This window comes from Protopterus annectens, chromosome 3.part0 (assembly GCF_019279795.1).
Source record: "Protopterus annectens isolate FY-2018-M chromosome 3.part0, PAN1.0, whole genome shotgun sequence".
Lineage (NCBI taxonomy): Eukaryota > Metazoa > Chordata > Ceratodontiformes > Protopteridae > Protopterus > Protopterus annectens.
Window position 1 is genome coordinate 591,009,907 of NC_056731.1, and position 19,411 is coordinate 591,029,317.

The 19,411-nt window shown below is 39.6% G+C and overlaps 1 protein-coding gene across 2 annotated transcripts in view; it reads right to left on the reverse strand.

The window, feature by feature from the left end:
* Positions 1-12,894, reverse strand: part of STAC (SH3 and cysteine rich domain) — a 1,460,498-nt gene extending 1,447,604 nt beyond the window's left edge. Inside the window, exon 1 of one of the 2 annotated variants that reach the window (XM_044064992.1) lies at positions 12,027-12,894. In XM_044064992.1, coding sequence (XP_043920927.1) covers positions 12,027-12,131 — 105 coding nt within the window. In that variant the 5' untranslated portion in view covers positions 12,132-12,894. The remainder of the gene's footprint in view (positions 1-12,026) is intronic. The other variant, XM_044064993.1, reaches the window with a different exon arrangement.
* Between the last annotated feature and the right edge of the window lie 6,517 nt (positions 12,895-19,411).

Below are 19,411 nucleotides of genomic sequence, written 5' to 3' on the forward strand. Positions count from 1 at the left end.
AAGGGGGAGATATACCCAATAGAGTGGGGGCTTTAGAAATTGTATGGCAATTAAGATTAGATGCCTGTAAGCCCCCGGGTTTAAATGATTATATTTCAATTAAACCTATTTTAAAGTTAAGGTCCCTGTTAGTATAGTGACTGGATACAATAGGTAACAGGGACTTATGTTCTGTGGTTAATATAGGTTAACAATTTAGTATATATAGTATCAAATATGTAATACATTTTGGTATGTTTATTTTAATATTAACGTAATTTATTTAGCTAGTTGCTTCTATAGATAAGATTGGGGGGGTATGTATATTATATTATATTATTGTGTTTTGAGTGTACAATGAATGTTTTAATAGTGATATTTGATATCATTAAGTTAGATTTTTATGGACACAACATCACTATTTATGATGAATATTGTAAATTATGTATTAATGTGCATATGTTATTTCAACTATATTTGTAATACTTATTTGTCCAGTTTTTAGGATTAATGTAATTGTGGGGGTGTGTTTTTTGAACTGAGCCAATGAGTCTTGAGTGAAGGGTATATATGGTTTATTTGAATGTATTTCAAACGACTCTGATGAAGCCAGATTGCTGGCGAAAGCGCTTAGTCGTTATAATTAGTATTAAATTTTCTGTTCAAGTCTATCCAAAGGACTCAGTTTTTATTATTTGGACTCAGTTTTCATCACAGTGTGGCTTTTTGTGGAAGAGACTGCATCTTCTGGTGGCCGTATTTTGTTTATACTTTAGAATCTGAGCCTAGACTTCTGTCGTTTACAATTGGGTCACACTGATTAGAGCCTGTAATATCATACCTACATACTTGTACATTACCGATGGTTATCATTGATTACAGTCAGATTATTACTGGCTGTTATGACTGTACTAGTATGCTAGTATATTCTTTACTCTGCTGCAATTAATACCCAATAAGCCTGTGTAACTGTGTATTTATCTCTTTGTGTGTCTTATCACTGTCTTTCTTCTCCCTTTATAGTCCCAGCTGCCCAACCTGGTTTGCCAGTAGTAATAAGGGCTTGCCCTGCCTGCTGAATAACAACTTTTTCCACATCATACTGCGGTCTCCCCATACTAAGGATCTGAACCTATCCTTCCCTCTGCAACAGTCCCCCCAAGGGAACAAATTAATAAGTGAAAGTATGTACTTTATACCACTGTCTGTAGACATATAGTGTGTTATATCCTAGGCTGTAAATTTACTCTCACCAGCCAGGACAGTCAGCAACCAATACTATCTGTTCCTATACCTTGTCTCCATTTTCCTTCTTATACTACAGGTCATTGACTCTTATCCTATCCAACCTGAATATTAAACTTACTGCCCTCCATTCTCTTTCAATATACATCACTACTGCTATTCAGCCTTTTGTCCACTAGAGGGCAACAGTTTCCTTTAGACCTCCATTCTGGCTCTAAACTTAACTTACAGGCTGTCCGATTCCCAAATCCTGTATGAGTTTACAATCCCACTCTATCTCCCTTTCTTCTTACATTCCTCACTACCTATCCTCTCAGTATATTCTAACTACTATCAAGGCTTTGTGTCATCTCACCCTCCCCACCTATACTTAACTTAGCTTACTGCTCCTCTGATTGTTCTCTCAGGGTGAACTCCTCTGTGGCTCATTCCGCTCCATTCACTCTGCGGGCTCACTCCACTCCCCTACCATGCCCCCAAATCTCACCCGCCCCCAGTGATCCTAAACTTATACATAAATTGCCACACCCCTATACATTAACACCAACCTCTATCTCCTCCCCCTTAGAGTACTATCACTCATCTCCCATTATCCATTACCTTACCACTCTATCTACAAGCATCCCTGCATTCCACCTCCTATGCCTACACCAATGGCCCAAGGATACCACAAACCCTTACCTTTATTAATACTCCTAACTATACTAATTATACCCTATCTACTTACTCTCTACGAACACCATAAATATCTAGGACTTCACACCCACAACAGGCAAACCTCTATTCCTACACTTAGCCCCCCTCACAGTCTTAACAACTTCTCTTGCCCAGCAAAGTATGCAGCAGCCAAGTTTCATAGACTCACTCACATCTCTCATTATAACCCAATAGCTAGAAAAACCAAGAACCTAATCTTTAAACTTTTACAACTCATCCTAAAAGTACAGGTCCACTCCCTTTTAGATGGTGACATACACCCAAACCCTGGTCCTACCACAAGCACAGCTACACAGCCTGATACACCAACTCCTACTAACACACACATGCTTACCAAGCCCCCCAACTCTCTCCTGATAGCTCATCTTAACATTCGTAGCATCAATAATAAAGTTGCTCACCTGCATGCCCTTATAGATGTACATTCTTTTGACTCTTTTGACATCCTCTGTCTGTCTGAAACATGGCTTAATCCATCAGTACAAGACAGTGCAGTTCTACCCCTGACTACAATATCCTGAGACTTGACCGTAATACTAAGAAAGGTGGAGGCGTAGCCATACTTTATAAGAATGGATTACAAGTTACCTTGCTAGACCCCAAACCTCCACTTTCCAACAATGCAGAGATTCTTCTAAGATTCAGCTTAACAAAAGTAAAGTCATATATCTAATCTGTGTCTATCTCCCCCCAGGCAATAACATCAACACATTAGAGGCTATCCACAGCTGGCCCTCAAGCAACTACCCCCAAGAAACCATTATACTTGGAGACTTTAACATAAACTGGAACTCCAGTATATCTGAGCAGCCTTCTGCTCATATCAACCTATATGGTTTTACCCAAACTATAACATCCCCTACCCGTACTAATAAACTTAACAACAAAACAAGTACCCTTGACTGGATACTCACTAATACTCCCCAACAAAACTATAAAACAGAGGACATAAGTGACCACTTGCTTACCTATCTAATCAGATATAAAACTGAAGTTCCAAACTCAACCATCTGCAGAACTATTCATACTAACAAAAATTTTAACCCTGCTTACTTTCAAACTGAACTAAGCGCCTGTGACTGGTCACCCCTGATACACCTCCCACTAGATACTTTAATTCGAAATTTCTTTCCATTTTAGATTGCCATGCCCCATTACGCAAAGTTAGAATCAGAACTAAACCAGCACCATGGCTCACCAAAACTACCAAACAAAAAATCCTCCAAAGAAATAAACTATGGGCCAAATGGCATTCAACAAAAAGCCCCTCAGATCACTTTCAATTCAGACAGCTAAGAAACTAAACAAAAAAGCCATATTATCCAATAAAAGAAACTAAACAAAAAAGCCATATTATCCAATAAAAGAAACTATTACTATCAGCTTCAACAAACCCACCAAAATAATCCTCAAAAATTCTGTCTAGGCATCAATAACCTCCTACACCCCACACACTCATGCACTCCTATTCCCTCTGGCTCTGATCACAAACCATCCAAATAGCCGACTCATTTAACACATTTTTCACTGAAACAATCCAATCCCTAGCCAACCGGCTGTCCCCTAGCACCTCATGCGCTACCAGAACCTCTACCAATAATCCTCCTCTATTTCGTTTTCAACCAGTGCCTACATCGCTCATCTGTAACCTCATCCAGAAACTTAAACCCACCACACTCTCTGCAGATCTACTACCTGCAGAATACCTGCAAAAAGCTGCTAAAGTCATAGCCTACCCCTTATCCATCCTCATTAACAGAACTATTTCTGAAGGAACTATCCCCTTAATCTGGAAAGTTTCTCACATTATCCCCCTGCACAAAGGTGGTAATTCCAAGGAGTTCTCCAATTACAGGCCCATAGCCATACTATCTCCTTTGGCAAAAACAATGGAGAAATGTATTAATTTACAACTGTTAACCTACCTACTTGAACACAATTTACTAGCACCCTGTCAACATGGCTTTAGACCATTTCATAGCACCACCTCTGCTCTCTTATCCTTCACTAACCATATTAATAGTAATCGCAATAATGATACTCTATCCTCAGCCCTTTTTATCGACCTGTCTAAAGCACAGACACACTCAAAAACCTGTCATTGGATGCTCTTACTATACAGTGGTTCCAGTCATACCTAGATAATAGGCAACATGCTGTACTATGGGATAATACTTTATCTTCCCACCTCCCAGTTGCCCTAGGGGTCCCTCAAGGATCCATATTGGGTCCTTTACTCTTCTCCATCTTTACAAATGACCTCCATTCTGTAATTCCACAAGCTGACTGTATCCAATATGCAGATGACTCCACACTCAAACTTCAATCACTAACCCAAAAGACCTTTAGCACAGTCGAAAACTGGCTCCTAAAAAGGTGTCTTATCTTAAACCCAGTAAAAACTAAAATGCTACTATTCACCCCCACTCGCAGAACTTCCCCACTTAACTTTACTATCACTTCAAATAACGGAACTATAATATCTCCTGAGCCAACCACCAAACTACTCGGAGTACTAATAGATAATAACTTGTCTTTTGAACCTCACATTAATAACACCATAAAAACAGTAAATATGAAACTAGGTTCCCTCTACAGAATCAAATCCTTTCTAACTCCTCTAGCCAGGGTCACCATAGCTCGCACCCACCTTATCTCTACCCTGCTCTATACCTCCCCTATCTATACCAAAATATGCAGAAGTAATCTGAGTAAACTGTCATCCTCCTACAACAATATTGCCAGATTTGCAGCTGGGCCCTCCTATAGAACTCATCACTGTATCAACCTGAATCAACTTGGATGGTTAGAGTTGCCAAATCTAATACTTTTCAATCAACTAATAGTAGCCCATAAGATCCTGTATCTACCTCAAAATACACCCATACTTACATCCCTAGTCATCCCCTATAACAATATCAAAACCTTATGCTCATCTAATAAACTACTTGTACAACTATCTAAATCCAGCAATTCAGCTGGTGACACCCTGTTCTCTAATACAGTAGGTAAAAACTGGAACAGCCTCCCAAGTCAACTAACCTCACTATCCTCAGTTAGCATATTTAAAAGCAAGCTCAGACCCTACCTCAAATCACACTGGCTATGCCCCTGTGATATCCCAGACTAACCACCATACCCTTTTCTAGACTCCCTTGATTCCTAACCTCTTATGAACATTATCTTGTGTTTACTCGCTGATAATAGTGTGCTTGACCATTCTGAGGATTTTTCCTCATGTAAATATGTATATACTATTGAATGACTAACCATTTTCATATAAGACCACAACTCTTGTGAGATTGAACACTATAATTGTATCCTTGTATTTTGCTTTTGTATACTCTATCCACAGTACGTAAAAATCTACTGCCAATCATTAGCGGACCAGAGTTCTACTGTGGCGACCCCTAACCGGGAAAAGCCGAAAGAAGATTTTATACTCTATCCACTTAACACTAGTGTTTTTCTTTTGATATTTTGTGCGACTTTAGTATCTATAGTATCTCTTAGATATAATTTCCATTATTAATTCAAACTACTGTTGTATCTAGGTTCATTTTACATCAGGTTTTTCCCTATTGGAATACAGAATATAAAATCCTAGATGTGTAATATGTTACAAAGTTTTGTAATGTACCAATTTCTATTGTAAATATCATTGTCTTGTCCTATTTGGTTGTTGTTTGTGGAGCTTTTCTCCCCAGGCTTCCAATGAAAATGGACATATATCCAGCTGGACTAGCCCGGTCAGCAAATATAAAATAAAATAAATAAATAAATAAATAAATATAGCATGAACCAAACAGTGTGCACCTTTGTTATCCAATCATGCTCCAAGGATGCCTAATTAGCATCTTCGATCTGATTTGCCCTTCAATGTTGTTCTATCCAATTAAGATGTGCATTCAAAATATGACACATGCTTAATAGCAAGTGATGCGAATGTGCTGTTCTCTCCACAGCCTCCAATGAAAACAGAGGGTCTTGTAACTATATTAGTAGGCTGAGTCAAGTTGTAGCATCTCAATGTCCGTATATATATATATATATATATATATATATAGTGTGTGTGTGTGTGTTGAACAAAGTCATTATTTCACAAAAGATAATAGATCTTGTAGCTAAACGACAATTAAATCTGTCTCTACACCTTCAATATCAAAGTCTATAACAAAGCATATTGCAAATATCTGCATTTCTGTATAAACGGAATGTTACTTATTATATAAAATAAACCAGTAAACATATATCTTTTTGTCCAATCAGATTCCAATATTACTTATCATCTATGATCGGATCTGCCCTTCAGTATCATTCTATCCAATTAAAATATGCATTAAAACAAATAATACAATTATACTATTCTTCCCACAAACTATGATGGAAACAACAAACAGCTGATCTTATAGCTAAGATAGTAAATTAATTCAAGTTACAATGTGATAGTATATGTATAAATATACGTAAACAAGGTTATAATGGAGTGAACTGAAGGACTCCAGGAATCATTATTATGGGTAAAAAATGAAAAAAGCAATGCAAGGACACATAAACAAACATTCTACAAAAATGTATGTGTGGTGTGAACAAAATAAAAATGAAAAGAAAAAAGAAAAAAACTTTTCTGTATTCAGCTTAGTCTACATTTCTTTAATACTTGTTTGAGGGGCGGACAACTGTTCAAATTAGAAGGCAGGTCAGCATGAAGGTCACCAATCCATTGCATCCCAATAAATTCAGTCTCTAATGTAATATCTCTGCCTCTGAGACCCATAGTAACCACTTGTAAGACATAAAACTGAAATTCATGTTGTGGATGTCCAACTATATGTCTATAAAGTGAACTCTTTCGATCCTTTAAGCGAACATCAATCATATGTTTAGAGATGCATTCTATGAGTTCTCTGTTCATCTTACACACATAAAAAACTAGTACATAATCAACAGCAAGCAACATAGATCACATTGCGAGTTTTACAGTCAGCATATGCATTGAGTTTGTAAGTTTTATCAGTAGTAGGATGTGTGAATATTTGCAGTCTCAAGATATATTTACAAGCAGTACATTACTCGCAGGGATATGTACCATTCCTTTGTGACTTAAAAGCATTATGCTGATATTGTTTTGTACATAGCATTTGTTTTAAATTTTTATTGTTTCTAAAAGAAAATGCTAATGTGTCACCTACTATGTCTCATATACCAGGGTCACTTAATAAAATGTGCAAAATATATAAATATATGTGTGTGTGTGTGTGTGTGTGTGTGTGTGTGTGTGTGTGTGTGTGTGTGTGTGTGTAGACCTCAGGGGAAATCTGGTACTGTGCTATCTATATATTAATATTTTATACATATATATATATATATATATATATATATATATATATATATATATAAAATATATATCTATATCTATATATATGTATATATAATGGGTCTACTTCAGTAGACAGACAGCTCACTTACCCGACACACAGTTGCAAGAGACGACAAGACTTACACCTTCAGATGACCAACATCCGGAAAACCGACGTTTCATGGAAGGTATGTAACTGCTTGGCCATCCTGTTGAACTTTTCCCCATACCCTTGTGGTAGTGCGTTCTCGGAGTTGGTATATTTAGTTAGGGGATGTGGGGGCAAAGCTCCCCACATTGATGGGTTTAGTTTTGCTTACTTAAGTTAACTTAATCGGGACAGCAAGTGGTTACTTACTTCACGTGAATTGTCGTCTTCTAGATGTTGGTCTTCTGAAGGTGTCGGTCTTGTCATCTCGGACAACTGGGTGTCGGGTAAGTGAGTGGTTGGTCTACTGAAGTAGACCCATATATATATAGATTATACACACACACACACACACACACACACATGCATACATGTGTCTGTAAATATATATATATATATATATATATATAAATAAATATAATATTATATATATATATATTTATATATATATATATGGTTTACAAGGAAATTTCCAAAGTGCAGGGTTTTGAGTGACATCTGGTAAAATCACTGTTTTCAAAACAGCAGTGGATTGAACCAAAAGTGCTTGATTTTGAATAATCGAGTGACATGTTACAGTTGATCATTCCTGATTCGACATGCTAGGAGACTGCAGTTCAGTGGGAAACAGGGAATTAGCCCATTTCCTCACTGTAGTGCGATCTCGGAGTTCGTATATTTAATGTGCAGGGGGTGTGGGGGGGTAGCACTAATATACCATTGAATGTGAAGTGTAATGGTACTTTAATGTGCATAGCTCCTATGTCAAATACATTGAACCACGGTTGTCAATATATTCATTTTTGCCTTGGTTCACTTTTCCGCATTTCAAATTCAGAATTTCAGGTCGACATTCTAAACGGTTGACTGAAGCAGATTCGGAATGCTGATTTTTTATATACATATATATATATATATATATATATATATATATATATATATATATATACACATATATATATACATACACACATACACATACACATATGTGTGTATGTATATATGTACGTGTGTGTGTATATGTCTGTATATAGATTATATATATATATATTTGCATACATACATATTCAGATATAAATATGGACATGTTCATATGGTAATCTGATGTGGAGGACGCAGCCCCCACAATGGAGATTAAGGGGTCTCTTGCAGAAATTTTTTTATTGTGTAGCAATGAATTTCATGCTTGCTGTGTTAGAAGTGCTGCGCTGAACTTTTTTTAGTTCCAGGTCTTGCAGTGGATTCTCGGTGATACATGATTAACAAAATTCATGAGTAGCATGGTGAAAATCTGAAACAAAGGTATTCTAAGGCAGAAAGATTTAAACAACTATGTAAAAGTTATGAAAAATGTAGCCCTGCAATATTGGCACTTTTCAAAGAATGAAATCACTGTTGTAAACAGAGAAGAAAAAACAAATCAGAGCACATTTAAAAGGTTACAGTCACTATTCATAGGTTCAGAAATGGTTTCCAGTCTATCAGCCAAAGAGCTATTTTAAGCCTTACCAAGCTTACCCCAAATTTACCAAAATATTACTGGCATGTGTCAAAACACAAAGAATTTTACAGTTAGACAACAGTCTTGTACACATCACGCATTCACAGTCTGTCCCTGTCTATAAGGGAACAGGTACCAAACAAGAGGTAAATTTGTAATATGGTTAGAGATGACGTTTGCTTTACATGGATGGGAAACTTGTTTCAAAGAAGGGGTAATCTTACAGACACATACCTGACTGCCTAACAACCCTGCTTATGTCACAGATAAAGTTTAGGTCCTTAGAACAAGTATTTCTATCTGTTTTGTGGATGAGGATGCCTTCTAGGCTAAGCATAGATCATCTTGCAGCAGTCTCTTGCAAACAGAGTATTGGGATAGGGCTTTGAAACAGTCCACATACAACTTGTTTACTCTCTCTGTTCTTTTTGTGAGGAACCTCTGTGGTCTGTCTAGCTGTCTCGAGTGCTTTCTCAGGTCCATCACTAGATTCAGGCTCATTTCCTTTTGGAAACATTATACTTTCTGTGAAAAATTTTTTGAAAAAATATATACAAAACATAAATATGCCACTTTTTTGCTTAGTAAGTATAGTCATGAAAACAGGGTATACCAAATATGGAGATACTTTCCAAAACCATCAGCATTATGAAATTGTATGTAATTTGCTGTAACTTCGTAATTTAATGTTTTCACTGAGTGAGTGTTCTTTTACCGCACTCTAGGAATGGGATATCTAATGTTTTCAGATTCAAGGTAAAAAGCAAACAAATCTTAAGACCGCAAAAGGCATGAATTAAGTACCACTTAACACTATTTAAAATATCAGAATAGTAATCAACAGCACATCAAATCTCAGGTTTGGCATGTGCTTTTTTCTCTTTTACAATTGACCTTAAGTTCTTTCAGTACTGTTTAGAAGAAATTTCTCAGTGGTAGCACTAAATGATACTATATTATATTCAACTCAACTTCATTGTTAAACATTTGTTTGCAATAACTTATGACATTCTTATATCTACAAATATTGCCTAGTTGTGTTGGTGTTATGCCACAGAGTTTTATATTAGGATTTTCATTTGTTTTGCTTTCCACTGCCTTATATTTTAGGGAAAAATATGGTCCTAATTTCTTATTGCAAATTATGGGCCCAATTCCAAAAGACTTGTTCTCAGTGTAAGTGACCACATACACTGAGAGCTGGTTGGGAGCATTTTGGAATCTGTTTATACACAAGCTTACACTGACGTAATACACTTAACACTATGAGCAACTCTGAAATCTAGCCCTATGCATTTGCTTTCTGTCTTGAACTCTGGCACCCGATGGGATTTTTTACTCCCCCTGTCCATTTTGTCTATCAGACCAGTTATTGTCTAGTGTTAAAGTTTCTAAAGAGTTTCTTGGAATTACTAGTTACCAACTACTTCCAAGCTGATGTCCTCCAGCTTGCTACAACTCAAGAGTTTCTAAATGACTCCACATTATTTTTTAGCAATTGTTGCTCACATTTCGTGCCTTTCAAACACTTCTCAGCAATGTTCTCAATGAAAGGCTAATAAAAATATCAAGTATTAAGGGTCTGTCATTAGTTATGAACATAGCTAAATTAGACTTTTATTATTGTAGTAGCTGTTCTGACAAATTACCTGCAATAAGAACTTGTGGCATATCTCTGACCCCCCTAACCAGTAATCAGAGTACCAACGTAAACATGAATACAGCAGCGCAATTACAACTGCCATTCAGTATTATAAGATCATGGAGCAGTAACAATAAAATGGAGCTTCTGTGTAGAAAATGCTTCATAAATATTGTTTTGTACTGTTAAAATATTTAATGGGATAACATGATTGTTATGCGGCAGCAATTAGATGGCCTAATCAAATGCACTTCTTAGTCAACAACTGTGAGAAACAGTCAGCCAGGAATAACCTGTTTGGTTCAGAGGCCACATTTTTCTGATTTACACTGTTTCAAGCTGCTGCTGTATCTGCTATCTTCACAAGAACAATCAGCAGTCAAACCATTTGATGAACAATTTCAAATGTGTGCGAGTGAGCAAAAGAAAGAACAGCAGATTAGAATACTAAAATAACCTATTTGATTTTTTTATTATTAGTCAAGTAAAAAGTTAAAAATGACTAATTCTATGAGATGCTCAAGTGTCAGGCAGACAAACTGCAAGAGTTATACTTGGTATGCATATGCATTGTAAGTAGATGACTGTATTTGTTCTTCTTTAGAACTTATAAATCTACCAACGTTTACAAAAAAACTGTCAAAACACTTAAAAAGACCATGAAATCACTGATCAAGATGCCCCCCAAACCCCATCCCAGCAGGGTGCCAAGCAAAATATGTTACAGTGCCACTGTTTAACATTAGTGTCATGAGCTGCATACCCCTAACAGCAATGAGACATTGTTTTTCTTCTTTCAAAATGTAAAACAACTGCAATAGTGGGATTCAGAAACTGAAAGATTATTGCATTTCCTAAGCAAGCTGATTGATGTATACCATAAAATTCCCTCAGAACCACAAAAATAAGCAAATCAAGAACACAACTTATTTCTAGCAATAAAGCACTCTTAAAATGCATATGCTTATTTACAATTAGATTTGCATACAAAAAGACTGCTCGGAGAAGCTGAAAGTGACCTGGGATTCCATACTATTGGTAGTAAAACTTTCATGGTGTAAGCCCAGTTTACTAAGGATGCAGACTGTGTTCTTAATAGATCCCCACTCACGTCGGTTACTTTATGAGACCCAGTCCAGACATACGTGCGTGTATGTGTGTGTACAAATACATATATCTTCAGACCCACAAGTACACATATAAAACCCAGCACAACAGGGCAGAGATCGCAGTGCAGACTCACCAAGATACGTTTGTAACAGTGGATAAGGGGACGGAAAATACCCAAAAGCTCACACCTATCCTTATATTTACAGCATCCTGGAGTAACAGCACAGTTGGCTCCTCACCATGTGTGTAGAAAAACAATCTAAAGTTGTGCATGCAGTGTCTGCAAACAACGTACGTTTTTGGTGCTGGGAAGCATAAGAACTACCTTGGATTCCTGGCTGGAAGTAGAAGCAGGGGAGAGGGGCGGCTGCTCTTCCTCTGGGTTCTCATTCTCAGTATGGTCATCTCCAACACTAGTTTGAGGGATCATTTCCTTCCTTTTAATTTCAAAGAAACCAGAAAACGTCTACCTTTGCCTACGGGCAACGAAGTTTGTCTTTCCCGGTCTTGTGATCTGAATTACATTTCATCACAGTCTCAGTCAGTTCAGTTAGGAAAGAAGCAACAGGAGTGAGAGTGGCTCCCAATTCAAACCGTTACCCCACTTCTGGGATGAAATGAACCCCTTAGCGTCACTGCAGCCTCTCATCCAAACATTGATAGGGTCTTTAGCAAAAAAAGCCGTCCAAACGTTATCAGACCTGCACTTTTCCACTTCATAAATCGCCTTCGACCTGTTTTAGCGTTAGCCGTTTTCCTTCTTCACAGCATTGATGACAAAAGTGGAAATCAAAAAAATAAATGTCCAGAATCCTATGCTGGCCCCCGTCAGTGTTATTTGTCTACAACAGTGTGAACAGCACAGCTTGCTGCTGCCCAAACGCTAGAGACTGGAAGACCTGCTGCTGCTGCCCTAGCCCACATTTACTCAACGTAATTGCCCCGTGGTTAACATCCGTGACCTAGTGCCCCGTCGAGACACTCAGTGATGGAATCAGGAGTGCGGGAGTGGGAGGCGGGAATTTGGAAATCAAGGCGGGATTGCCCAAAAGACTGGCTGCGCACTGCAATACTAATCAACGCATCTGGCTTCGCGGTCACACAATTAAGAGAACAATTAGTGCCACAGCTACCGTGGTGCTGAAACAGCGAGAGGTAGGGTACTCATTTTCTAAGCTAGCGAAACAGGCGACTGACCCAGCCTTTTTTCCTTCTTAAACCCTTTCTCGTTAGTTTCACACACGCACATTTTTTCAGGTACGCCTGTTGAGCAGTGCTTGCAAATACATCGTAAGTATTACGTTTAATGATAAATACATTTGGATTAAGAGTATAATGTTACATCAAGGTCAGATTGGTGTAAACAAGCATCATATTAAGTCGTAGTCTACAACTGAATGTATATACGCAGTTTAATTTTCAAAAGCGCAGGGGGGGGGGGGGGGTGTATGAAGTGACTACTATCATTCTTGATGCTGAAATCCCCCCAGCAGTGTGCTGATTTTGTGGAATTCATAACGTTGAACAAGGAGAAAATTATATGCAGCTGCCTGTCAGGTGCCAGGATCTGCCACATAACCCATGCACTCAAGTCACTCCACAACAAGTACTGATATGATTCTGTCATTGTCAATGTTGGAGTGAATGACTTGAGACGTGCCTTCCTGGACTACACGAAAAGAGACATGGAAGAGCTCTCGGATCATGTGGCCCAGGCAGGTATGACCCTAGCCCTGAGTAGCATCCTGCCTTCGCCCAGAATGATACCACAATATAAGAACAAAAATGATTGACTTCAACAATTGGATAAGCTTCTGGCGTCATTCAAAGGGGATCCAGAATCTGTCTGCCTTTGACGACATGATTGACAGACCACGATGCTTTGCCAGAGATGGTCTGCACCAGTCGCCCCTGGGATTCAGGTTACTGGCTAAGGCTCTTGCCACCCCTATAGTGGCTTTTTTAGGCAAAGTTCAAAGGACAAAACCACCACCGTAACAGGTACAAGCATGTAAAATCTGAAGGTAATGCTACTCAATGCTAGAAGTCTAAACCTCAAAATGCACTCCCTCAAGGCACTCCTAAGAATGGAGAACATCGATATCTGGGCAGTAAGGCTGCAGAGAGCACCCCTGCAATGCCAGGCTACAACTCTTACCACACTTTTCGGCCACCAAAGCAGGACCGAAACGCTAAAGGTGGAGGAGTGTCAATATTCACCAAGGAAATTCACAGCACTAGGCTAGTTGCCCAACACAATGCGTCTGAAATTCTCCAGGTGCAACTAACACTAGGTAACACTGCAATCCAAATTGTAGCTTGCTACAGATCCCCCACCATACCCCAAGATTCTCACTACACCTTTCTTAACATACTGGAAAATATTAAGATAGAACCAAACACCCTAATACTGGGTGATTTTAACTACCTTGCCATTAACTGGGAAAACTACTCATGTACCAACACCTTTGCCCAACGGTTCTTGGAATTCATAAATTCCAACGCCCTGGATCAACTAATCCATAGTCCCACCAGGGAATCCAATATCCTAGACCTGGTCATTACCAACATGGGGAATCGATGCTCCACACCTATGGTCACCCCCTCGTTAGTCAGGTCTGACCATAAGCTAATCACCCTTAACATCCACATCCCACCCCCAACCCCCAGTAAGGAAACCTCCATAAAAAACTTCTCCAAAGCCAACTTCATGCTACTCAAGTCAGACGTGACAAACTTCATGACACTCATGCAGACGGGAACTGAAAGTTCAACTGCTGAATCCTACACTAAGGCACTGTACGAGCACATCCACTCATGCATGAATCGTGCCATCCCAAATAGAACCAAGATGCTCTCAACGAAAAAAAGGAAGCCAATCAGGTGGTCCTCTGCCATAAACAAACTTTACAACAAAAGGAAGAAACTGTTGCAGAAAAGAGGAAAATCCCAGGATGCAAAAAACTTCCTTACCAGCCTCAGTAAGAAACTGAGATCCCTCATAAAATCCTCCAAAGCTAGTTACGAAAATAAAATTGCCAAAGATTCCAAAGACAACCACAAGGCATTCTATAACTATGTCAGGAATCGAAATGGCAATGCTCAGATCTGCTCTGAGCTAAAACAGAATGGCTTTAAATATACTGATCCCAAGGATATTGCCAATATCCTGGCAGCTCGATTCAGTGCCAACTTCACCCCCCTCTCTCCCCCTAAATGGCCCATCTCAATACCGGAAGATTGCCAAATTCCAGTAATAACGGCCACACAGGTAAAAAATGCACTCTCCAAAGCTAAGAATACAGCATCCATGGGACCAGATGACATCCCGGGCTGTGTACTACATGAACTACAATATGAACTGGCACCTCACCTAAGTGTCATGTTTAATCATAGCCTCACCTCAGGTTTCATGCCCACTGAGTGGCTCAGAGCTACAGTTATCCCACTCCACAAGGGGGGATCCACCTTGGATCCCGGAAACTACTGTCCCATCAGTCTGACAAGCCTTATCTGCAAGGCCATGGAGCGTATTAATATGGAACTTATAAACAAAGACATTGGCAACCTTCAAACACTGGACCCCACCCAGTTTGGGTTCGTGAAGGGCCGATCTTGTCTCCTGAACCTGATTGACTTCTTCGAATCAGTCTCCAGAGCCATGGACAAGGGTAAGGTGGTCCACACAGCCTATCTAGACCTTGCCAAGGCCTTTGACACCATCCCCACACTCTGGAATCATAGATAAACTTACTAAGCTGGGCATTAATCCTTACGTCACCCAATGGGTTGCTAACTGGCTTACTGATAGAACCCACACTGTAAAAGTAGCCGACTCCAAATCCAGCTCCAGACAAGTGACAAGTGGAGTACCTCAGGGTTCAGTCCTGGGACCGCTCTTGTTTGGCATCTACTTCTCTGAAGTACAGGCCAACACTAAGGGATTCTGGATAACAAAGTTTGCAGATGACTGCAAACTGGGAGCCATTACTGAATCCCCAAATGATGTGGATACTCTACAAAAGGGCCTTACATAAACAGATGCTTGGTGCCAGAGCCATGGGCTTAAGCTCAATGCCAAGAAATGTATAGTTATCCCCTTTGGAAAAAAATATGTATCCGTGAATTACCATATAGGTGGCAGCACACTAAACACCGAAAGTGTGATAAAAGACTTAGGGACACAGGTGGACAGTGGTCTCACCTTCGATAACCACATCACCACAACAGTCGGGAAATCCTTCTATGTGGCACACCTCATCACTAAGGGCTTTTCATCCAGAAAAAAGGAGGTCATTGTCCCACTGTACTCATCCCTCATTAGACCCATTATAGAATACAATTTCCCATTTGGTATGCACCTCTCAAGACATCTGCAACAACTAGAAAGGCCGCAGAAATACCTCACTAAAAGAATCACAGGCCTAAAGCAGATGCCTTATGCTGACTGCCTTAAAAAACTCCAGCTATACTCTGTCACATATCGTCTACTCAGAGGTGATATCTGCTTAACATACAAGGCCATGTCAAACCCAGAGCTGTTGGACATGCTATACTTAAAGAAATCCCAATCCCTCAGAGCCACACGCTCCAGGGATCTAAATCTTGTCATCACAATAAACAAAACATGCTGGAGGGATAGGTTCCTGACCCAGAGACTCCCCAGACTCTGGAATAGATTGCCCATACATGTCAAGCAGAGTGCCTCTTTGGCCCTCTTCAAAAGGAACCTTGACGATTGGATGGGAGAAAGGAAATTCACCCCGGGGATCACATCAGTCGCCCTGCTAGACAGGGGTCCAGGGAAGTAAATAGTGTGGGAAGAAATAGCCAGGGAATTGTTATGGCTAGGCTTGTATAGGCCCTAGGGCTGATAGCCTAGTACGAACCTATAAACGTTAGTTATGACCAAAGTTATAAGCACAAATGTGTATTTGAAGTCAGAACATACATGCTTAAATAAAAATGCAAGAATGTGAGCTGACAAAGTTTAATAACTGTGCGCAGACTCAGCGTTTATTATAAAGCACCCAAAGATTTATTTCTTGTATAAGCATTGCCTTGGGTGTCCTCCTCACACAAATATATAGCTTCATTACACTGACACATTGACACACATACACAGAGAGACACACACACACATATATATATATATATATATATATATATATATATATATATGCATTTATTTATATATATACATATATATATATATATATATATATATATATATATATACACACACACACACATTCATCAATCAACCCTAATGAAGTAAATTCTATTTTACAATGTGTGTGAGTGTATGTGTGTGAGTGTGTGTGTGTGTGTGTGTGTGTGTGTGTGTGTGTGTGTGTGTGTGTGTGTGTGTGTGTGTGTATGTGTATGTGTGCACGCACCTATGTGTGTGATAGCAACCAACCTCCTACCTCCAGAATCAAGGACAAATCCAAAAATATTCAAGGACAATCAGGTAAGTTTTTCAAAATACTAGTTTTATTAACTTGAGAAGATGACAGAAACAGAAAATTTACCCCAAGACTTCCCTCCTGTACTACTAACGGACAGCAGTAGCTCCTAAATGCTTTATAACATGCATGGGTCTCCTTAAAGTATCTATGGTATGATCCCAGTTATTCTCCTTAGGAGTAATATATAATTATCTACCTGGGGAAGATTAAGCCCAGTTTTAACGAAATGTGATCAGTTAATTTGAGCACAAAAAGGTAAACTGACTAGGCTTAAAATGGCCCTCAAGGACAACTAGCCTAGTTCTATGAATAAGAAAATGTGAATTAACATTTGTTTTCTCAAGTAAAAGAAAATTATAACATTAATTGTTATATACACTGTCCTGTAACTAAAGAGAATAAAAACGAATTAATCCACTCCACCCATTAGGTCAATCGGGTCTCCACCCCCCCCCCATAACAAGTAGTGGAAACCTCAAAATTCTCACTTGCGTACTGGCACACATGGACACTGTCCTGTAACTAAAGAGACTAAAAACGAATTAATCCAAGCCACCCATCGGATCAATCAGGTCTCCGCCCCCCATAACAAGCAGTGGAAACCTCAAAAATCATACTTGCGCATTGGGCACCCACGGACACTGTCCTGTAACTAAAGAGACTAAAAACTAATTAAGCCAAGCCACCCATCAGGTCAACCAGGTCTTCACCCCCCATAACAAAGAGTGGAAAACTCAAAAATCTCATACGTGCACTGGGCACCCACAGACACTGTCCTGTAACTAAAGATACTAAAAACTAATTAATCCAAACCACCCATCAGGTCAATCGGGTCTGCACCCCCCCATAACAAGCAGTGGAAGTGTCAAAAATCTCATTTGCGCACTGGTTCATAGGTAGGTACTAGGCTATCGGCCCAAGGGCCTACGTAAGCCTAGCCAACAAGGTTCCCTGGCTTACACCACCCAAGAAAGCTATTTTCCTGTGCCACTGTCGAGCAGACACAGAAGTGATCCCAGGGGTGTATTTCCTATTTCCCATCCACTCATCAAGATTTTTCTTGAAGAGTGCTAATGAACTTTGCTTGACATAGATGGGTAGCCTGTTCCAAAGTATGGGAAGTCTCTGGGACAGAAGTCTATCCCTCCAGCATGTCCTGTTTATTGTGGTGACAAGGTTTAAGTCCCTAGAGCATGTAGCTCGGAGGGATTGGGATTTCTTTAGGTGTAGCATGTCCAACAACTCTGGGTTTGACATAGCTTTATATGTTAGGCAGAGATCACCTCGGAGTAGGTGATATGCTACGGAGTAAAGCTGGAGTTTTTTGAGGCGGTCAGTGTAGGGGATTTGTTTGAGGCCAGTAATCCTCTTTGTGAGGTACTTCTGTAGCCTTTCCAGCTGCTGCAGATGTCTTTTGAGGTACATTCTAAAAGGGGCGTTGTACTCTATAATGGGTCTAATGAGTGTCGAGTAGAGGGGAACAATGACCTCTTTTTTTCCTGGATGAGAACCCTTTTATGATGAGGTGTGCCACATAGAAGGACTTCCTGACTACTATGGCGATGTGACTATCAAAGTAGAGACTACTGTCCACCTGGATCCGAAGGTCTCTCATCACACATTCGGTGTTAATAGATTACTGCCTATGTGGTAGTTCATGGGTACAGAGTTTTTACCAAATGGGATGACACTGCACTTTTTGGCATTGAGCTTGAGGCCATGGCTCTGACACCAGGCATCTGTCTCGGCGAGGCCCTTCTGTAGGATGTCCACATCATTTGCGGACTTGACTACAACTCCTAGTTTGCAGTCATCTGCGAACTTCATTAGCCAGAGGCCTTCTGTGTTAGCCTGTATTCAGAGAAGTCAATACCAAACAGGAGAGGTCCCAGGATGGAGCCCTGTGCTACTCCACTTGTCACTGCTTTGAGGTCAGTTTTGGAGTCTGCAACTTTTACAGTGTAGGTTCTGTCAGTGAGGCAGTTGGCAACCCATCTTGTGACGTAAGGATTTATACCTAGTTTAGGGAGTTTATCTATAATTCCAGAATGGGGAATGGTGTTGAAAGCCTTGGCGAGGTCAAGATAGGCTGTAGGAACCACCTTACCCTCATCTACGGCTTTGGTGACTGCCTCAAAGAAGTCGATCAGGTTCAGGAGGCATGATCTGCTTTTCACAAACCCGAACTGGATGGGATCCAGAGTTTTGAGGTTACCAATGTCTTTGTTTATGAGTTCCA